Source organism: Adiantum capillus-veneris, chromosome 27 (assembly GCF_014529385.1).
Source record: "Adiantum capillus-veneris isolate H3 chromosome 27, ASM1452938v2, whole genome shotgun sequence".
In the NCBI taxonomy this organism is placed as follows: Eukaryota; Viridiplantae; Streptophyta; class Polypodiopsida; order Polypodiales; family Pteridaceae; genus Adiantum; species Adiantum capillus-veneris.
In genome coordinates, this window is record NC_140957.1 from 122,781,953 (window position 1) to 122,804,679 (window position 22,727).

A 22,727-nucleotide genomic window follows, 5' to 3' on the forward strand; every position below is an offset into this window, starting at 1 on the left:
GGGAGGCTGAAACCTTTTTGTATGTTAAGCACAGAAGGTGAATCACAATAGCAAACACTCCTACTTGAAGAGAGAGAGAGAGAGAGAGAGAGAGAGAGAGAGAGAGAGAGAGAGAGAGAGAGAGAGAGAGAGAGAGAAACCAAACATGATACACAAGAAGGCGGAATTCCTTCCCTAGAAGCGTTGGCCCTCATGATGAGCGCCCTCGAAGGGTATTTCTTTTATATTGCAAAAGACGGCCAATACAAGTTGTTGTCATAAGTGCTCAAAGCCTTCTTGATCTTCACAAGACTCAAGCCTTTTGTCGTCTTCAAGAAATGATCAAAGAGAGAGATCGCCCCAAAATTGATGATCCCCACAAATGCCCTCAAGAGATATTTGTATAGGTAAAAGCCTAGCCTTTTGGGTGCCCAACTTTTCAATTGTCCGACTGTAAGGTGCAGCGGAATGAATGTTTGAACTTTGCCCAAGATGAGTGCTCGGAACTGTGCTCAAGGTTCCTTTTACTTACGGAAGGGAGAGCCTTTCGTTCCTTTAGTGAGAGAGTGCAATGGACACAAACAAAGTGAATGGACATTGTGAATGGAAGTGCATGAGACCGAGAGATAGAGAAGAGAATACGACACCAGAGACGTTGTAAAACCCTCCTGCGAAGGCCCCACTCTCTATGGCGAGAACGGTCTACTATTGATTGCACAAATCTCTACAATGCTTGGACTTGCCGACGACGATGACGAGACGGGCTGAAATTTGAAAATGCTATGGCTGAAATCTGCAAATCTTTATCTGCTGAATTCTGACTCTATGTCGGTGACGATGTTGATGGCGACGATGCGACGATGACGCGCTGAAAACGCAGATGCTGAAATCTGCGTTTTCTGGGCTGAAACTGTAAACCTCGCGGAAATTGACCGTGCGGCGAGGATCTGCTGCGGGAAGGTGAGGTCTGCAAGGTTTGGGACTTGATCTGCGGTGTCTAAGGGCTGAAAACTGAAAACGCTGATGGTTCTTGATGTTTTGTCGCGATAAATCTGCAAAACGCTAGGGCTGATCTGCAAATAAAAAATGCTAGGGCTGAAAATGGTTCTGCTGTCGCCGGATGTCCTGCAAATGCAAACGCTAGGCTTCTTGTTGAGTCTTCTGTCGCCAGGGATCTGCAAGAGCAAAACGTTGGCTGATTTGGTCCAAAAATGCTAGGTGGTTGCCGTGGAGCAAAAACGCTAGGGCTTGGGGTTCTACTGAGAAGTTGCCTGTTGAGCGAGTGCTCCTGCTGCCTCTTTTGCCAATTAGTGCTAGTCTAGGTTTGCTTATATACAAACTTACTCAATTTGCTCTACCTACTTTCCAACAAAGGTCACTTAAAAATAATAAGTGAAAAATGTCAAAAATAGGGAAAATAGGCTAAATGCACTGGAAAATTTCCCTGAAGGATTCTGATGTGCAACCAGAGGATATACATCTACACTAAGTGTCTGGACATGCAGGGTGTGCAAACAGACTCACAAAAGTGCCAGATCACTTCTAAATCTAGATTGACTGGAGTGACTGAACCCTTGTCGTGCTGTAGCTTGTCCACGGACACATAGGGTTGGATGTGTCACGTGACACCAACCTTTAACTTTTTATTTGTCCGACCTTTGGCTTTTCATTTGTTTGACCTTTGGCTTTTTATTTTTCCAATCCCTTGGATTATAAAAAGAAGGGCACCCCACTTTGTAGGGTTAATTTGGGTCATGCGCCTCACTTTTAGGGCTGATTTGTGACAATGGGGGCACGATAGTAAATTTTTCACTTTTTCAGGAGTGAAAGATCGGAAGAAAGCCTTTAAGTTTCTTTAACAATTCGACAACATCTTTGCTTTGGGGAACTATACGGAAGAAGCTAAGATTTCTCGAGTTGGATAATGCTACGCAGTGGTGGAGTTCAATCGCGACACAACCGCATGCTCCAAGGACTTGGGCAAGCGTCCAAGGCAATTTTTGCATGAAGTTATATCATCTTCCTGTTTGAAGTCCAGATTTTGTCAGAATGGGGCAACTTGAAAAAGCTTGCCACGAAGACCATAAAAGACTACAATCAAAGGTTTCTTGACGTCTATCTTCTGGTGTCTTTCTTCAAGATGATTCCTTTGGAGGACCAATGCGAGCGATATACCATTGGATTGCCATCACCTTTACAGGAATATTGTCTGTCTAAACAATTATCGACAATGCAAGAGGTTATGGACCATGTTCGGTTGGCTACAAGCTTATGAAAGGGAAGCTAGAGTTTACTACAGAAGAAACTCTGGCAAACAATTAGACCTCCCGACAACAACAAACAAATCCCGGGAATTTCGTGAAAGTCAACCTCAAAGACCTCATTTGACACAGCGTCAATGAGAAACCCTATTACAAGAAGGCCGATGCTTTGAATCTTTTCAAACAGGGCATACTTTTAATTCATATCCTCAAAGAGCCTCGATTGGTTTCAATGATTTTGCAAGTCAGCAACCAAAGTGACAGATCCGTTTCTATAGTGGGAGATGGAGACAGAGGCAGAGGTGCTTGGAGAGGCAGGAGGATCTACGCATGAGGATGAGCCTGTCACAAGACGGGCACCATGTGCCAATAGAAAAGAACAGATTGAACAGGCTTTTAGAACTTCAATAACAACTGAACTGAAAGAGAGAGACGACACGCGACACGGCGGGGCAAAATTCCATCCCAGAGAGTATTGGCCCCAAGCCTTGGCGCCCCTTTCGGTATTTCTTTATATTGCATCAACAAAGTACACGCCTGTACTCCACGCTCTGTACCTTCTTCCATAAGAGTGTCGGAGAATGAGTCCATGGCCTCATATTTAAAGGCCCTAGGCCCAAAATCAGTTTACATGAAAAAACCTTAAACTCAAAAGCATCTGGTACAAAAGCATTTTGTTCAAAAGCTGCCAGCGCAAATTACGAAAATCCGTACAGTGCCACATCAGGACTTGTCAGCGTACAGTTTGTGTAGTGTGAAACGTGAAATTCCGTACATTCTACCACGTCAGCAAAGCGAGCGCGGAATCCGGAGTTCCGTACAATTTGCCATGTCATCCTGCTCTATTGCTTCTGCTTCTTAGGGTTTAGGCCCCTCGGTTGGTGATTTGCACAGTGGCTCCGTTCTTCAGTGGCTTGACACGGCAATAGTTTATGACACCCCCCCTTCTTGAAAGAGAGTAATCGTTCGCGATTACAACATATCTTCAAAACAACTCAAGTTAGCTCAAAAAGTTCCGAGGGACATTACGAGGGACAATCAGTTTGCTCTTTTTTTCTTTTGTTAAGGAGTTGGCTTCTCCTTTCGGCTCTTTTGACCAAGGAGTTGGCTTCTCCTTTCGTCCAGATCGGAACTCTTGATATTCCTGTGTAGTAAAATTAGCCAACACACCCAGACCGCACTGATCTTCCATGGGTGTCTTGATACACTAAAATTACATAGCCAAGAACTCTCATCCAATTAGGAATATTCAGTGGTTGGCATATCACAATGCAACATAAATACTCACATATGCATGTTACAAGACACAACGAACAGTGCCGCTGAGCACTCCCTCAAGACAAACGGTCTGCGGTATGAAGCTACTCACAACTACCTCGTCACTCCCCCCGCAGATAACCTAAAAAGGTCCGGGCCTTGAGCTCAGAGGACTGTACAACCAAACGCTCCCTAGACTGCAATCTGCGTCGCTTGGAGGTTCAAGTATACAACCAAATGCTCCCCAGACATTGGCCTGCGTTGTTCGAAGGTTTTCTAGCATACAACGGAACTCTCCCAGACATCGGCTTGCGTCGCACCGAGGTTTTCAAACTTACAATGAAACGCTCCCCAGACATCGGCCTGCATCGTTTCGAGGTTCAAACAATACCAAAACAGTATTTCTCACTTCTCCACCCGGGAGTACAATCACCAATCAATGAAACCAGTATTAAAACCAGAGTCAAACAATTTAAATCGGCACCAAAATAGGTTCAAAACAGATACCATCCATTTCAAATAAATTTCAAACAGGATCGCCAAACAAGTTCTCAAATAGAACTCAAACTTAAAAAGCAATGTCGACATCAGTGGAGCTCTAAAGGTCAACTGACTTTCCATTCTGAAACCTGCTTAAAAAATTAGGGTTAGGTTCCTTCCATAAGGTTGTAGCCGGCCACAGTACGGTCCATCAACTCTTGGACAGACAGTGTTCCTTTGGGGGCGATGGTAGTCCCAAGACATAGCAATCACACTGGACCTCCAAGGTTATCACTTGAGAAGAGACACCCGGTGAGAGATGTCCAAAAACTTCAAGCCGTATTCTACTAGGGTTTCTGTGGCAAGCATTTCAGGATACCCCACTCTGCCAGAAGTTGCACTCCGAAGGAAGATGTCAGATATCGTATAACTTTGGGCAAAAATTTTCTTGAAAGCTTGCGAAGTCCTTGGAGTGTGCGGCTTGGTAGCTATAGTCATCAACCTCTGTATGGCATTTTCTCTGAGAAAAACAACAGCTTGAAACAAATCTTGGATCCTTCTTTGCAAGTGATCTTTATGGCTTATGCCCTGTAAGACATGAGTGGTGAAGATGGGAGCGCGCCTGATGCGCGATGAAGTAAGGGTGGGAGTAACTAATAATCGGGGTTGGGGCCCGAAGATAGTTCAAATAAAATTCCAATAGTCTTTGGTTTTCTCTGTCTGCTCTTTTGTAGGACCGGTATGCTTTCAAAAAAGCGCACGTCTGATGCTCTAATACCACTGTCACAAGACGGGCACCACGTGCCAATAGAAAAGAATAGACTGAACAATTTTTAACACTTCAATAACAATTGAAGTGAAAGAGAGAGACGACACGCGACACGGAGTGGCGGAATTCCACCTCAGAGGAGAGTATTGGCCCCAAACCTTGGCGCCCCTTTTGGTATTTCTTTATATTGCATCAACACAGTATAAGCCGGTACTCCACGCTCTGCACCTTCTCCCAGAAGAGTGTCGGAGAATGAGCCCATGGCCTCATATTTAAAGGCCCTAGGCCGAAAAGAAATTTACATGAAAAAACCTTAAACCCAAAAGCATTTGGTACAAAAGCATCTTGTCCAAAAGCTGCCAGTGCAAATTACGAAAATCCGTAAGTGCCACGTCAGCACCTGTCAGCGCAAATCACGGAAATCCGTATAGTGTGCCACGTCGCAATCAGTGTGAAACACGGAATTCGGTACTGTCTGCCACGTTAGCAAGCCAACGCGAAATCTGGAGTTTTGAATAGTTTGCTACGTCATCTTCTTCTATTGCTTTTGCTTCTTAGGGTTTAGGCCCCTTGGACGGTGATTTGCACAGTGGCTCCGTTCTTCAGTGGCTTGACACGCCAGCGGTTTGTGATAGAGCCTATGAAGGAGGATTGGGATGATATTCATGACATCCAGGACACCACTACAGATTGGGAGGTGGGATGCTCTTCTGCCCCTACTCAGAGGTGAACCGTGAACATCAAGCATAAGTTATGACTCATTGCTCATTGGTTTTTGACATTTGTTTCCTTTGTGGCCATCGGCTTTGTCCCCTTTTTGTATTGCACTACCACATGAGTGATTAAGTCGACATGTCTCCTAGTGACTCTTACAGTTGTTATTTAGTACTCTAGCCTCTACATGTCTTTTTGTAGCGCCTTGGTTGGCCTTGTAAGCCATCTTTATACTCTTATCATCTTTTTGCTCCAAGCTTTTGTGTGGAGTGTGGACTCTATTCAACTTTGAGTTAATGTTCTTTCTTGAAGAATCAAGATGCTTTTGTAAAGGATGATCCCAATTCATGTGTCGTGTGTAGTGCGCAATCGCGTGTAAGCCTTAAGACTGAACAATCATTGCAAAGCATGCCTAAATAGGATTCTACTTGGACTAATGGGTGTGTATGGCTCTCTACTAACATATAGGTTAATTTCAACCTAATTTAAGCATATTTTGGCGTAGAGTCTTCTTGCAGTGGTGATGTCTCTTTAGCTTGGATGTGCCGTTGTATATGGCCTTGGAGATTTGGAGCTGGCTATCGGAGATTCTTTGGTGGAGTTTTCGGTCTCTTGTCGACGTCAAGGTGGCCCGTTTCTACTTTAGCTCTCTGCTACTTTCTTTCCTCACTCCCTTGCTCCTAGCTTTTGTTGGGTCACCCATCTTTTGTATCTTTGCATCATTGGTAGTTTTTCCCCTATGGTTTGTAATCATTGGATACCTCAGGGGTTTTTTGACTATTATATTCGTTATCCTTGTATGCCTACGGGTTGTATAATTCCTTTGGGCCTGTAATTATGATTACATAAAAGGAAATGGTACCAAGCCCCACTTCTTTTGCAGAGAGAAGAAGAAGAAGAAGAGAGTTTTAACGTCGTAGGGAACTATCCGAAGAGACCTTAAAGATCTAGCAGACGAGTTGAACTCAAGACCTGTTATTCAAGAGGGAAATGGCATAACCAATCTACCACACTTGGGTGATAGAAAGGTTATACCATTTTTCTCTTTTTATTAGCGTACACACACCCACCCACACACCCGAGAAGAAGAGAGTTTTAACGTCGTAGGAAACTATCCGAAGAGACCTTAAAGGTCTAGTAGACGAGGAGTTGAACTCAAGACCTGTTATTCAAGAGGGAAATGGCATAACCAATCTACCAGACTTGGGTGATAGAAAGGTTATACCATTTTCCTCTTTTTATTAGCACACACACACACACACACACCCACCCACACACCCGAGAAGAGAGTTTTAACGTCGTAGGAAACTATCCCAAGAGACCTTAAAGACCTAGCTGACGACGAGAGAGAGAGAGAGAGAGAGAGAGAGAGAGAGAGAGAGAGAGAGAGAGAGAGAGAGACACTTATCGTCCACGGAGGTATATGACCCATTGCACCAAAACAAAACATTACAACAGTTCCGTCCAAGTGAGGATGGTCAATACATATCAACTAAGGATCGAGGGTCCTTCAGGATGATAGGATAACGGAAAGAACAAAACCTAAGGGGGTTAGCTAAGGGGAGAGCCAATTTGGGAGTTAGAAACTCCTGGATGATGGGTTTGCCACCTCGATAGACTGCCCATTTACCTTGCTTGCGTGCTTCATGCATCTTCTTGAGCTCGCTTGCTTAATTCTTGAGTTGATTTGTAGTCAGTTCCTCAGCGTTCCAAAACTCTCTCTTGAGAAGTCCAGATTGGCGTAGCAACTTCATCCGTTCGTCTATGTCCTTGAAAGTTAGTATGTAGTGCTCGGATGGTACGTGCCTATGTGTGTTGTTGATCCAAGAGACAATTTCAGGCTTATAATGTCATTGAGCTCGGTGATTGCTTCCTTGAGGGTGTCCTCACTGGTGCACCACGGTGGGTGGAGCCCCCAATCCTGATCTTGAGGTCGCCTGTATCTAGGTGTCACACACACAGAGAGAGAGAGAGAGAGAGAGAGAGAGAGAGAGAGAGAGAGAGAGAGAGAGAGATTAATTGATTATAAACGTGTTTGAAAGTAATGCACAGAGGAGGCGGACAGTCGTAGACGAGCTTAACATGCGAACTTTGTTCGAAGAGAATGATCTTATCAGTGTAAGTCTTTCTTAAAATGTAACGGATACTTTCCCTTCAAAGCCGAATGTAAGTCAAGGTAGCTAGCGTGTGATTCAACAATTTTTTGCATCATTCGTAGGCTGAAGTACAAAGTGTACATTCTGACGGATCTGTGCATCTTCACACCAGGAGCTTGAAATATGGAAAAGTAAGATCTGGACTTACTGTCTCACTTACATTCTGTTAGATCTCAGACAAGTGATGTGCAATCTCGTTTTGTTGTGCAGCTTGCAAATGGACAGCTAGTCAGGGTTCCTTCTTATCTCATCAAACGCCAAAAACAGCATTTTCATAATCTGAACTCGTATGGGGTGGACATGATAATTGGGTGTAATGGCTACATCTGGATTTGTGCAGCACCGGCTGCTCAGACAGCAGCTGCAGAATTGGCGGGAGCAACTGGTCATTCAGCAGCTTCTGATGCGATCGGGTTGCATAATGAAACCATCCCTTTGAAAGTTAGAGAGAACATTTGCTGCTTTGCCAACAGCATTCGTGTGCTGTCTGCACTAGGTTTCTTGATACATCTAGATTCCATCATTGACACGTTTGACATCAGCACTTCTATGGGCTTAGCTATTAAAGACATGTTAGGGGCTGAGTTTTTGGTGGTCATAGCAGAGAGGGAGGCTGCACGAAGGTCGAAAATTCATCATATGTCATGAAGAGGATTCTGTCCATCATATCCCATCGAGAGACTTCTGACCCCCCTTGTTTGTGCTTCTCAAGACTGCAGTCAAACTTGGTTTAGGCTCCACCTGGAACCTTGGAGAAGCTGCTTTCCCAAATGTTACTAGAATCATGGACAGAGAATGCCGAATGTCACCATATGATGGCAAGATGCTGTGCCTAGTAAGAACTCCTCTCCACCTTTGCATCGGCCTGTACATTACGCTGCCACATAGCAATTGACACTGTTCAAATTGTTTAGCGCCTAACATAGAAACCCTTAACCCTTAAAAGTGCATAACAGTTGAGGACAGCCTCAAGTTTTGGGTAGGTTATTAAACTATCTGTAGGGATTTGCAGGATGTGTCCGCGGTCCTTCCAGAGACCGTCTGAGACAAGTTTCTCGCTAAAAGAGTAAATCAGATAATTTTTTGTGCTGCCTATTTAGGAGTTTGTGTGTACTGGCGTGTCAACAATTGCAATGCCAATTTATGTTTAACTAGTTGAAGTGACGTATCAGCAATTCTCTGTGTAGTTTATGATAAAGCATTTGTTGTGTCGTTCGTTCACAAGTTGCAAGAAACAAGGAACCTCATAATTTTTGGCGAGGAAATGGCTAGCTAATTTGGAGCTTGTAGAGCCTCTCTTATGAAGCCAAAGCCTGATTTACAACAGTGGTAATATATTATGGTTGAAGATGTAATACATCTCCCTTTTTCCCTATCAAGGCATTTTGAGATGCTTGTTTCTCCTTGTGTTCTGCACTATCTGCTCCTCAACAAAGTAATGGATCATCAGATTACCTTCGTGCACTCGTGTAGTTGAATTCTTGAGAAGCATTCATTGGCTGGTGCAAAATTGAAGCTATTGCTCTGAAGATGTAAAATGCAGTGGGTGGTCGATTACTCTCAAAGGATTTGCTTGCATTTGCCCTCTGATTTTGGAACAATAAGATAAAAAGGACGCACTTGAAACGCTCCCAGTTTTCTTCCAGATTTGCTACAAACACAAAAAGGCAATCTTGGAATCTAGCTGGTATTTGCAATTTTAGCTAGTGAAACATACACTAAAAAAGGCCTGTGTTTGGATAAACAATGTGGGACAACACCACAATGCAAATTAGGTCACACGGTGTAGGAGCATTGGACAAACCACGAGCTTGCATTTGTCAGTTATTCAATCACAAGTTTTGTTTTGTTTTTTTCGTTTTTTTTGCTTTTCATTGAATCCTTGGGGTAGTAGTCTCAAAGGTTATGCTTCTCCTAGTGTTGCGGCTTCAAATTATTGAAGATTAAAAGGAAGTCATGTCATTTTTTTGGAAGGGTGGGGTCTTCTCTTTAAGAGCCACCTCCCAAGGTTCCTTTCACATTTTAGACTTTTGTCATCACATTTGTTTAATTTAACCTTAGTAAAAGATATTATTTAAAATCTTCTCCAAGTAGCTTGAAATTTTGTACTTTTTGAGGAGCATTTTTGTTTCGCCCTTTGCTCATGTCTAGAGTTTTGTGAAATGAAAGGGTTAGACTCTAAGTTAGAGACCTGTTTGGGGAGGCTCTTAGGTTTTAACCTTCATTCTTTAAAACATTTATTCGTGTAGCAGAGCTAAGAGGGCTGTTGTGTTGGCTCCATAAAAGTGCCTTTAGAAGGCCATGTCGGAGTTAGTGAGGTGCCCCACACCGTGTTCATTTTTTAATGGTACTCCATGAAGCATTTAATTCAAATTATGAGATGGTTATGTTTCACATTCTTTGGTGAGTGGTGATGGATCACGATTTGTAGACCGCACGGTATCTGAGATTTGACCTTACCACCCTCTTGCTTAGTCTATCTATATGTTCTCGTAAAGTCCCATAAAATTTGGATTGTTTCAAATGTGAGTTACAAGGTCTAATTTTGCGGTTTTGAATTTTTTAAGGGATACAACTATGGTATAATCTAATGTGGTTATTCATGGATCACATATTTGCTCTTTGATGCCTTGTAAGGCCATTTTTTTTTTCAAACAAATTCTTACCATTTAGTACTCCATTTTAAGCTTGTTCTTAGTCAAACTTTTGAATGTTTTTCGCAAAAAGTTCACAAACTTTTTGATACCAACTTGGAGAAAGTAGGAAATGATTTCTATTCTACCTCACCTATTCCTAGGTGTGCAAAAATGAAAGAATTTAAAAGAAGAAAAACAACACCAAAAAGTCTAATTGATTAGGTGTCATAATGACAATTTACAAGTAAATGAGAGTGAATTACTATTGCATGGACTTTGTACCCTAGAACTAAAGCCAGCAAGTTTCCTCGTGGACATGCCGATTGACATTCTCAACATAAGCTCTGTGCCATTGTGTGAGACCAATCTGATGTTTCCTACACCTATAATGTCAAGCTCATAAGAGTCACCGAGCTTCACAATGCCATTTGTGTCCACATAAGTAGAGAACCAATCTCTATGTGGCGTCACATGGAAAGTGGAACCATAATCGATGATCCAATTTTGTGCGTTGGTGGCATCATTTGTACCAAGGGCATCAACATTAATGTCCAAAGTAAAAACCAAAACACCTGAAGTACCAATCGTCTCACGGATATTTGGAGTCTTAGTAGACCACCACCATATGATTTCTTTTAACTTTGCTTTGCCCTTGCCCTCCTTGTAAGTAGCAATGGAATCATCACCTTGCTTAATACGCTCTATAGATTTCCTACAAATCTCTTTACTGAGTAGACTAGATCAAATTTCCCTTAGGTGCATAGTTACTTATGGTGGTGCAAAAAATGTCCCATGACAAAGGTAAAGAGACATAACAAGAGGATATGTCGTACCTCTTCATCAAAATCGAGTCCTTGTGATGTTTACTGACTAAAAAGTAAATTGAATACATTGAGCTACCTCCCAAGGTTCCTTTCACATTTTAAACTTTTGTCATCACATTTGTTTACTTTAACCTTAGTAAATACACTTTATTTAAAAGCTTCTCCAAGTAAGAAATCAACCTTGAAATTCTGTACTTTTTGAGGAGCATTTTTGTTTCTCCCCTTGCTCATGTCTACAGTTTTGCAAAATGAAAGGGGTAGACTCTACATTAGAAACCTGTTTGGGGAGGCTCTTAGGTTTCAACCTTCATTCTTTAAAGCATTTCTTTGTGTAGCAGAGTTAAGAGGGCTCCTGTGTTGGCTCCATAAAAGTGCCTTTAGAAGGCCATATCGGAGTTAGTGAGGTGCTCCATACTGTGTTCATTTTTTAATGGTACTCCACTAAGCATTTAATTCAAATTATGAGATGGTTATGTTTCACATTCTTTGGTGAGTGGTGAAGGATCACGATCTGTAGACCGCAATGTATCTGAGATTTGACCTTACCACCCTCTTGCTTAGTCTCCCTATAATGTTCTCCAAAAGTCCCATAAAATTTGGAGTGTCTCAAATGTGAGTTACAAGGTCTAATTTTGCGGTTTTAAATTTTTTGAGGGATACAAATATTGTATATTCAAATGTGGTTACTCATGGATCACATATTTGCTCTTTGATGCCTTGTAAGGCCCTTCATTTTTGCAAACAAATTCTTACCACTTAGTACTCCATTTTAAGCTTGTTCTTGGACATAAACTTTTGATTTTTTTTTGCAAAAAGTTCACAAACTTCTTGATACCAACTTGGAGAAAGTAGGAAATGATTTTTATTCTACCTCATCTACTCCTAGGTGTGCAAAAATGAAAGAATTTGAAAGAAGAAAAACAACGTCTAATTGATATGGTGTCCTAATGAGTGAAAATTACTATTGCATGGACTATGTAAATGAGTTTACAGTTTACAAGTAAATGAGTAAATGAGTGAAAATTACTATTGCATGGACTTTGTACCCCAGAACTAAAGCTAACAAGTTTCCTCGTGGACATGTCGATTGACATTCTCAACATAAACTCAGTGCCATTGTGTGAGACCAATCCGATGTTTCCTACACCTGTAATGTCAAGCTCATAAGAGTCACCGAGCTTCACAATGCCATTTGTGTCTACATAAGTAGAGAACCAATCTCTATGTGGTGTCACATGAAAAGTGGCACCATAATCGATGATCCAATTCTGTGCGTTGGTGGAATCATGTCATAAAATCTAATATCTAACCAACCCAAATGATTTTCTCATATTAAATTGATCACTTAATGTGGGAGAATAAACGAGAACAAGTGTTAAGATATAGATATGTGCTTATAGATCTATCTCAACACGGGGCCAATGGTAAAGGGGCCCAAATGGGAGATGGTCTATCAAAGAGCAAGGCTAACCAATGGAGCATAAGACCTTAGGGTTAGCTTCATTGAAGACCTCCAATAATGTGTGTAAAAGTCCTTTGACCTTAGGTAAGCTAGGGCTGAGCTTGAGGTGGGAACCTGGCCCAAGCTTGAGGTGCTTGTCCTGCTTGAGGTGCTTGTCGTGCTTGAGGTGCTTGCCCTACTTGAGGTGCTTGCCCTGCTTGAGGTGCTTGATTAAGGTGCTTGAGGTGCTTGACTTACTCCATGCTTGAGGTGCTTGACTTGCCGCTTGATTAAGGTGCTTGAGGTGCCTTGACATGCTTGCCTGAGATGCTTGTGGGAATAACCCCTAGTTCAAGTGCTTTGTCATGCTTGGTGAGTAAGGTGCTTGAACACCTAAAGTCAAAAGCATCCCTACAAGAGGGGGGGCGAGCCCTTTTCCTAGGGATTAGATAGAGAACACACACTCACACTCACACTCACACTCACAAGGCAAGCCCCAACTTGAAGAGGCAGCAAGGACACATGTCAGGTCCCTACCCATGTTACCTTCATGTGTTGCTTGAAGCCTATTGGCTAGGCTTCAAAGGGGTCCAATGATAAATTACTTGAATTATCTAATTGTTTTTGCATTTATCAAGTCCTCTCTCTCTCAAAGGGGAAAGGGGGACACTTGTCCCAAGCCTACACCTAATGCTAGAAATGGCCCAAGCTTGTGATTGGCTAGGCTTGGCAAGAGCCAATGAGCTTCAATTATGAGCTAGAAGGGGGGAACGACCTAGCAAGGAGGGGGCTTGCTTGAGGGGTATACTCACCCACACACACTCTCAAACACTCTCATTGTGTACTATGCAAAGTGCAAGAGCTCCCTCTCCTTCTCGAAGCAAGTAGAGTTTGAGAGCCTACACCAACACTCTTGGCTATGGAGTGCAAATCCAACCAAGAGCCATGCTTCAATGCTTAAGCTTGCCATCTCCTTCTTCTTCATTACTATGCTATTATGTATGCTAGCACAAGAGTTATGATAAGTGAGGAATTAGTTCTTTCTCCTATGAAATGTTTCTTCTTCCTCTTCCCTATCCTCATTCCCTGCTAGCTCTCTCCACCTTCGAAGGTGTTTGAGGTCTTGGGACTGAGGCTTGGTATAGTTAAAGCTTTCTTCAAGTTTATGCTATGTTTGTGATGCATGAAGCTTTCCATCTTCATTGCATCACCTAGGTCACAAGGAACACAAAGACTGTATTGTAACAAGTCTCTCTTAATGGGAGAAATCATAATACAAATGCCTATTGGAGGGGGGACCGGCTCCACATAAATCAGGTCCTCAACTGTTGTCATGTTCTCTAAATTCTCTCTCTTGCAAAAGTATTGTTCATGCCAAGTTAACTAATTGCTATGATTATGTTGCTATCTTCAATTATGTTCACCCGTTATGCTCACAAAGTTATTTCTCAAAAGTACTCTCATTAATTTCCGCTACTCTCAAGTTAAATAGGCCAATTTCATTACATTGGTATCAGAGCATTTGGTTTCTCTTTTCTTGCTTAAGAAGAGAGGTCCTTAAGTAGCCTATAAATGGTTGATGTTGTTAATTATAATAGGGTAAGTGGAACTGGGATCTAATATCGGTTTTTTTGAGCCCACTATGTGGGGGATGGTGCACACCTCGGAAGCTTTGGACTTAATAATGGAGTCTTTTTAGACTTGCCTACGGCTTTACCATTATTGAGCCATAAGAAGTCCGAAAGGAGATAGCCCTTGGCAACTCTGCTATGTTAGACCTACTCCTCTACTCTCTATAATTAACCACTTCGAGCCGTGGGTATAGATACTTAAGAGCCGATTTTCAAAGGCTAAGAGGAGTGGCAACTAAGGTTTTGAATTGCCAAAGCATACAATAAGTACATACATAAATTTTGTTAATATGGATGACAATAATCAAGAGATTAGAATGAACATTGATAGCTTTGATTTTGCACACGAAGGTGCTAATGATGATGCTCCCATGTTTGTGAATTATCTCGTCACTAGGTTGCAGCAAGCTATGGGCAACCCAACTTTGCAAGCCGAAGTTACTCAACAACTTCGTGCTTATGGAATTTCCCTTCCTCTCCAAGAGGAGAGAGAGCTTAGGAGGCCTCTTGAAGAGACCCCCAAAAGAAGACTCTCTCCCATTCGAGAGGAGGAATCCAAAGAGAAAGAAAGCAATGAAAGTCTAAGTTCTTCTGAAGATGTGGCTCCACGAAGACGGCGGTGTAGACGATCACCTACTCCTTCGAAGAGGAAAAGAGCAACCCATAGTCCTCCTCCTCATCACTCTGAAAGGCAAGAGAGGAAACAAAGGAAGAAAAGGGCTAGGAAGAGGTCACCCTCTTCTCCTTCTTCTTCACCTTCCTTCTCTTCCGATGAAAGTTATGGCTATTCTCCTAGAGAATACAAGAGGGGAGGACATCGAAAATCATTTCCTGCATGGCGAAGGTCACAAAAGCTAAAGAAGTTCAAGGAGGGAGGAAAGAGTATCTCTTTTCTCACCTACGATGGCACCTTTGGTGCTACTGACAAAGTGTTGGCCTTCATCCAGCAATTTGATGCGGCCTTTGGGGACGAGGGCTTCACAGAGTCCTCCAAGCTACGCCATGTAGCTATGCACTTCCAAAAATCAGCTCGTCAATGGAGGGCTAGCCTTCGTGGCAATGGAGAAGCCCCAAAGACATGGAAAACTCTACGAGTTTCCATCATGAAGCAATTTCTTCCAAGTGATACTAAAGATAAACTTCTTACCGAATGGCGCGGCTTGAAGCTTCTCTCTCATGAGTCTATCAACAAGTATGTAGACAAGTTTTGGGATTTACATCTCAAAGCTACTGTCTTTCAAAAGATAGACTTTGCCGAGCAAAGACAACAATTCTGTGCGGGATTACTTGAAGAGATGGCCGAATACATTAACTCTCAACGGCCCGGTACTATTACCGAAGTAATCCACCACACCATGCTTGCTTCACACATCATTTTGCATCAAGGGGCTAGACGTAATGTCAAGCCCATGGAAAACAAAGATAAAAATGATGCAAAGGGGAAAACCAATGCTCAAAACAATTCCCAAGTCACTTCCAACAACAACAACAACAACAACAACAACAACAACAATCGGTCCAAGGAGAAGGGACTTTACAAAGGTAAAAACAAACTCTCTCCTAAAGAGCTTGAAGCTTTTCGCAAGGACTATAAGTGTTTCAAGTGTGGGGAGCAAGGACATGGCTATCGTTCTTGCCCCAAGAAGAATACTCGCAATGAGACTCCTAGGGCTTGTTACCATATACATGTGGTAGTGATGTGTGTGAACACACTAGGACCGTCGGGGCATTTTTTCCCTCTTTAGGAGGTTTGTTCCCCCGAGCATTGTATATACGCCCATCACTCTAGGGCTATCCATCTTTCCATTGCACACTAAGTAACACACTCTCTATTGTGTGCCTTGAGCTTCCTTCGTCTTCTCCAAGCTGTGTGTGTTTCTCTGCCACCCTAATTCCAACAATTGGTATCAGAGCAGGTCACGTCCTCCCGGGCTTAGTCGCCAGCTACTCCAGCACACGCCTGCTCACTTTTCTCCGATTTCAGAATTTTGATTTGGGCTCATTTCGGCCTCCGTTTCCACTACAGGCAGTACTGCACAGGCTATTTCGTCATTTTGTGCAAAATTTTTGTCAGTGCCGTTTTCTCATAACAGGTGCCTTATAGTCTTCTACGGTTTGTGCTATATAGCACAGGTTGTTCCCGCTCCGTTTCTCCTATTTTCGGACAGTTTTCACATCAGGTGCAGCATTTACCATGGCTGACAACAACAACACATATGTGTTCAAGATGTTTGCTGCTGAGGATAGGTTGGATGGGGACAACTACCCTATGTGGGCTTATATGATGCAACATGTTCTTGTGTCAAAGGGTGTCTGGAATATTGTGCAGGGCATTGATGTACATCCTGGTTCTGAGGATGTAGGCGATGTTGAGGATGTTGCAAGTCTTGCTGCAAGGATTGCAGCTGTTAGAGTTGTTTTGCCTACGGCAGAACAAGCTCGTTGGGATGTTAAGGATGCGCAGGCTCATGCATTGATTACGTTGTCTGTGAAGCGCACCATTGTTCCTCACATCCGTTCAGCAAAATCTGCAAAACAGGCTTGGGATATTTTAGTTGGTCTTTATGCAAGCCGCAATGAGGCTAAAATTGCTTTGCTGCGTAAAGAGCTGGAATCGAAGATTATGCATGAGGAAGATGATATGGACACTTTCCTTGCTAGTGTCAAGGATATCAATGAGCAGCTTATTTCTGCAGGTGAAGTTGTTTCAGATAGTTCCCTTGTGCAGACTGTTCTTGATGCCTTACCAGATTCCTACTAGACTTTTGCTAGTACTTGGAGACTGATGACCCAAGGAAATCCTGAAGTTGTCAAGTTTGATGCATTATGCACATTGCTGTTGCAAGAGTCACTTTCCAGAAAAAATAGGACTAGGCAGCGTGCAGTTGAACAGGCTTTTATTGCTTCTCAAAGAAAGGGTGGTAACAGCAATGCAGCCACTTCTTATGGTTCTGCTGCGAGTGGCAAAAATTATGTTCCTAATGCTTCTGCTGGCAGCTGGCAATTCTGGTGATAAGGGAAAAAAGAAGATGCGTTGCCATTATTGTAAATCCAATGATCACTTGATCAAGTCGTGTCCTAAGTTGAAGGCCAAAGAGGCTAAGAAGAAAGAGGGTGGTTCCATTGCAAATGATGGTTCCACTACAAATGCAGCCATTGTTGAGTCTTCTGTGAAAGGAGACTGTGTTGCTGATGTTGATGCAGGATGGGCTTTTAGTGTAGAGTGCACTTACAATCCTGCTGTCCATGATGCATGCTTGTCAGTCGTTGCTGCAGATTCACATGTGTGGTATTTCGACAGTGGTGCTACAAAGCACATTACCTCACATCGTGAATTGTTTACCTCTCTTGAGTCCGTCCCTCATGGGAATTCAGTCACTTGTGCCAACAATGCCTCTTATCCAGTTCAGGGAGTTGGAACGATTGTGCTCACTGCTGGTAATGGCAGTTCCTTCACACTTGTTGATGCACTTTATGTACCTGGGATCAAGAAGAATCTCTTGTCTGTATCCGCACTTGCTAGACTTGGACTTGTAGTCAAATTTGTGGATGACTGATGTACAGTTCATGATCTCAGTTTTGTTGATGAAATTGTTGCATCTGGCCTTTTGTGCCGTGGGCTGTATAAGCTCACTTTGTATGACAAGTGTGGAAAATTTTTGCAAATGCTGTTGCAGATTCAAGGGCTATTTCAGATGCAAAACTTTGGCATGCACGTTTTGGTCATCTGAATTTTGCCAGTTTGCTGCGTTTGCAAAAATCTGATATGGTTGCTTATTTGCCACCTCTTGAAGCACCTGTCAAACATGTTTGTGAAGGCTGTATTTTGGGTAAGATGCAGCGTTCTAAATTTCCAAAGGATGGTTCAGTTCGGGCCACAAGCAGGTTGCACCTTGTGCATAGTGATGTTTGTGGGCCCATGCAAACTCCGTCCTTGGGCAATTACCTGTACTTCGTGACTTTGATTGATGATTACTCCAGGCATGCATGGGTATTTCCGCTTAAAGAGAAGTTCGAAGTTATTATGTGCTTCAAACAATTTCTGGCTATGGCTCAAAATGTCTCGAAATGTACTATGGGCACCCTCCGTTCCGATCGAGGGGGGGAGTACATGTCTCATGAATTTAATGCATTTCTGGCTAGTCGTGGGATAAAACACCAATGTACAGTACCTTATATACCTGAGCAAAATGGTGTTGCTGAGAGGAAAAATAGGTCACTGACGAAAATGGCACGATGTATGGTCAAAAGTCAAGCTTTGTCGCATTCTTTTTGGCTTGAGGCCATTTTGTGTGCCACTTATGTACTTAACAAGTGTCCTACGAAAGCTTTGCAGTCTATTACTCCATATGAAGCATGGCATGATAGAAAACCTTCTATTGAGCACATGCGTGTTTTTGGCTGTTTGGCATATGCTTTGGTGCCACAAGCGCAGCGCAGAAAATTGGATGATAAGGCTGTCAAATGTATTTTTGTTGGTTATAGTGCTGAAAGCAAAGGTTACAGGTTGTATCATTCGCAAACAAAACGTATTCTAGTTTCTCGGGATGTAGTGTTTGTGGAAGATTCTATTCAGCCCTTGCTGTCATGTACTAGAGACAGTAATGTAAGCTCACAGGACATTTATGACACTTTGTTGCCTCTTTTCAGTGGTGGAAATACGAATGTAAGTTCCAATGAGGGAAATGTACAGCCTATGGGGTTTCTGAAAATGTTTTAGATCAGCCTATTACTGATGCAGATGTACATGATGTACTTGATGAGGAAAGGGCTGAAAATGAGCAGGCTAGAGGTATGCCAAAATGGCTGGTGCACACTTTGCGTGACAGTAAATTGGATGCACCTTTGTCTAGTCATACTCGTTCAGGCTCTCGCCATGCATCTTATGCATCAGATTGTTATGCTTTAGCTGTGTCTAGTTTACATGATGTTGAGGAGCCTCTGTCTTTTGATGAAGCATAGAATTCAGAAAATTGGATGGCTGCCATGCAATCAGAATATGATGCACTTATAGAAAATGACACATGGACTTTATGTGATTTGCCTCCTGGCAAAAAGGCCATTGATACGAAGTGGGTTTACAAGTTGAAACGCAAGCCAGATGGTGAGATTGATCGCCATAAGGCTCGACTTGTTGCAAAGGGTTATGCACAGCAAAAAGGCATAGATTATGAAGAGACTTTTGCTCCCACTTGTCGTATGACTACTGTGCGTTTTCTATGTGCATTGGCAGCTCATTTTGGTTGGGATGTACATCAATCAGACATTGTTACTGCTTTCTTGAATGGTGACATATTTTAGGAAGTTTATGTAACGCAGCCTCGCGGTTTTGTCATAAAAGGACAAGAGGACAAAGTGTGCAAATGTAACAAGGCTTTGTATGGGTTGAAGCAATCTCCTCGTGCTTGGTATGAGAAAGCTGACACTCATTTGGTCAAACAAGGCTTTCGTAACAGTCCAACAGAAAGAAAATTGTATGTAAAGCGTGAGGGTGATGTATTTCTCATAGTGGTTCTTTATGTTGATGATTTGCTGATCACTGGACCAAATGAGAGACATATTGCTGAATTTAAGGCTGATTTGAATGCTACTTTCAAGATGAAAGATTTGGGGCTGTTGCATCATTATTTGGGCATACAATTTAAGCAGTGTGATGGTAGTATTGCCTTGTGTCAGAAAAGTTACATAGAGACATTGCTATGTAAGTTTGGACTTGAGGATTGCAAACCTATTGCCACTCCCATGGAAACAAGTTTGAAGTTTAGTCTACATGATGCTGGCGATCCTGCTGATGTCACTCTTTACCAAACTACTGTTGGCTGCCTCATTTATGTATGCAACACGAGGCCGGATATTTAGTTTGCAGTCTCACAAGTCAGCAGATTTATGCATAGCCCAGGGTCTAAGCATTGGCAGGCTGTCAAGAGAATTTTCCGCTACCTTAGTGGCACTTTACATCTTGGCTTGTTTTATCCCAAGGGGGGATCATTGCCGCCAGACTTACATGCTTTTTCGGACTCAGATTGGGCTGGTTGTTTTGACACGCGAGTGTCCACAAGTGGTTTTTGTTTCATGCTTGGCAGTTCATGTATATCATGGTTGAGCAAGAAACAACCTACTGTGGCCACTTCGAGTTGTGAGGCTGAGTACAAGGCAGTCTTCACAGCTACGATTGAGTTTGTATGGCTCAGATGCCTTATGGCTGATTTGGGTGTTGGACAGGACACTGCCAACACTATCTACACTAACAGTCAGAGCGCATTGGCAGTTGCGAGGAACCCAGTTTTTCATGCTCTCACAAAGCACATTGAGGTGCATTACCACTATGTCAGGGAGAGGCTCTCAACAGGAGAGATCAGCTTGGCTTATGTGCCAACACAGGACAACCTTGCAGATCTTTTCACAAAGGCATTGTCTCGTGAGAATCTTGAAGCTTTCCGCAAAGCTTTGGGCTTACTCCCCTTTGTGGACTGATCATGTCCTCAGGGCATGGCACTTCCCTTTACTCATGTGCCAGCTCTCGTTCACCGCATCACTCTAGGGGGGATTTGTTACCATATACATGTGGTAGTGATGTGTGTGAACACACTAGGACCGCCGGGGCATTTTTTCCCTCTTTAGGAGGTTTTTTCCCCCGAGCATTGTATATACCCCCGTCACTCTAGGGCTATCCATCTTTCCATTGCACACTAAGTAACACACTCTCTATTGTGTGCCTTGAACTTCCTTGGTCTTCTCCAAGGTGTGTGTGTTACTCTGCAACCCTAATTCCAACAGGGCTTCCACCATCGAAGCTACAAAAGAGGATGCTCATTGCAAAGGATCATCACTCTCCTATGCTTGGGGAAAGGTAAGAGAGCATGATGCCTTCATCTTGTTTGACCCTGGCTCTACTCTCCACTTCATAACAATAGAGTTGGCCACCAAGTTGGGCATTCAAGCTGTTGAGATGGGAGATATAGTAGTGGCTGATGCAGCTTTCAAGGGACAACAAGACTAGCTATGTCGACAAAGAAGACTTCTTCATCTCTCCTCTCCAACATCAGGATATTATCCTAGGGGCACCATGGTTTGATCGCATGGCTGCCAACATGAAGTTCCCTGAAAGGAGAATTTACTTCACCTACAGGGGAAAGAACATGTATATAGATGCTAGTGAGCGTGGTCACACCATTCCACTTGTAAATCCTCTTGCTTTTGATAAGTCAATGAAGAGCTCAGTTTCTGCGTACATGATTTTTGTCAAAGAGTCTCTAAAAGATACTAATATTTCATCAAATGTAAATGATAGGAATCAAGAAGAGTTAGACTTGTTTAATTTTCTAAAAGGATTCCAAGATGTATTCATCGATGATATCCCTATGGACTTACCTCCAAAACGAGGGGATGATGACCATCGTATTGAGCTCCTTCCTGGAAGCTCACCACCTAACAAGCCTCCTTATCGAGTCTCACAAGCTCAACAAGAGGAGATCATGAGGCAAGTACAAGAGCTGGTAGACAAAGGGATGGTGAGGCCTAGTTCCTCTCCCTTTTGTTCCCCAGTCCTTTTAGTGCAAAAGAAAGATGGACTATCGAGCACTAAACCATATCACTATCAAAAACAGATTTCTCATACCTCGGGTAGAAGATCTATTTGATAAGCTACAAGGCTCTACCTACTTCAATAGGATTGACCTTAAGAGTGGCTATCATCAAATAAGGATAGTGCATGAAGATATCTTAAAGACCGCGTTTCGCACAACGTTTGGTCTTTATGAATATCTAGTCATGCCTTTTGGCTTGACTAATGCACCAGCTACGTTCAATCGTTTGATGGAGAAAATTTTTAGACCATATCGCAAATTCACTGGAGTGTTCTTTGATGATATCATCATCTACTCCAAGTCTTTGGAGGAACATAAGCAACACCTCCTAGTGATTTTTCAAGCATTGAGGGAAAACAAGCTTTATCTCAACCAAAAGAAAAGCGAATTCTTCCTTCAAGAGATTTAGTACCTAGGTCATATTATCTCTAAAGATGGTATCCAAATGGATCCATCAAAGTTAGAGGTAATAAAAGCATGGCCTAACCCAAGAAACCTACATGAGCTACGAAGCTTTATTGGTATGTGTGCATACTATAGACGCTTCATAGCAAAATTCTCTCAAGTAGCAGGACCACTACACGACTTAACTAAGAAGAACGTTAAGTTTGTATGGACTACTAAGGAGAAAAATGATTTTGAAAAACTCAAAGAGAACCTTACTTCCCAACCAGTCCTCGTACTTCCGGATCTCTCAAATCCATTTGAGGTCCAATGTGATGCTTGTGGTGATTGCCTTGGAGCGGTTTTGCTTCAAGAAGGGCATGCCATAGCATATGAGAGCCGAAGGTTCAATAGTGATGAACGAGTCTTGGGAATTTATGAGAAAGAGCTTTTAGCTGTTCTACATGCCCTAGACACATGGAAGCACTACCTATTGGGAACTCCATTTATCCTACGAACCGACCACCAAAGTCTCAAGTATTTCATGACGCAAACCAAGCTTTCCGACAAACAAATGAGGTGGGAAAATTTTCTTTCGCAATTTAATTT

At 42.7% G+C, this 22,727-nt stretch overlaps 1 protein-coding gene across 1 annotated transcript in view; it reads left to right on the plus strand.

Annotated features, from left to right (window-relative positions):
- RRP4 (ribosomal RNA processing 4) overlaps positions 1-8,709 on the plus strand; it is a 42,572-nt gene extending 33,863 nt beyond the window's left edge. Inside the window, exons 5-7 of the mRNA XM_086503421.1 lie at positions 7,513-7,578; positions 7,679-7,747; positions 7,827-8,709. Of these exons, the coding sequence (XP_086359547.1) occupies positions 7,513-7,578; positions 7,679-7,747; positions 7,827-8,264 (573 nt within the window). The 3' untranslated portion in view covers positions 8,265-8,709. The remainder of the gene's footprint in view (positions 1-7,512; positions 7,579-7,678; positions 7,748-7,826) is intronic.
- Positions 8,710-22,727: the final 14,018 nt, after the last annotated feature.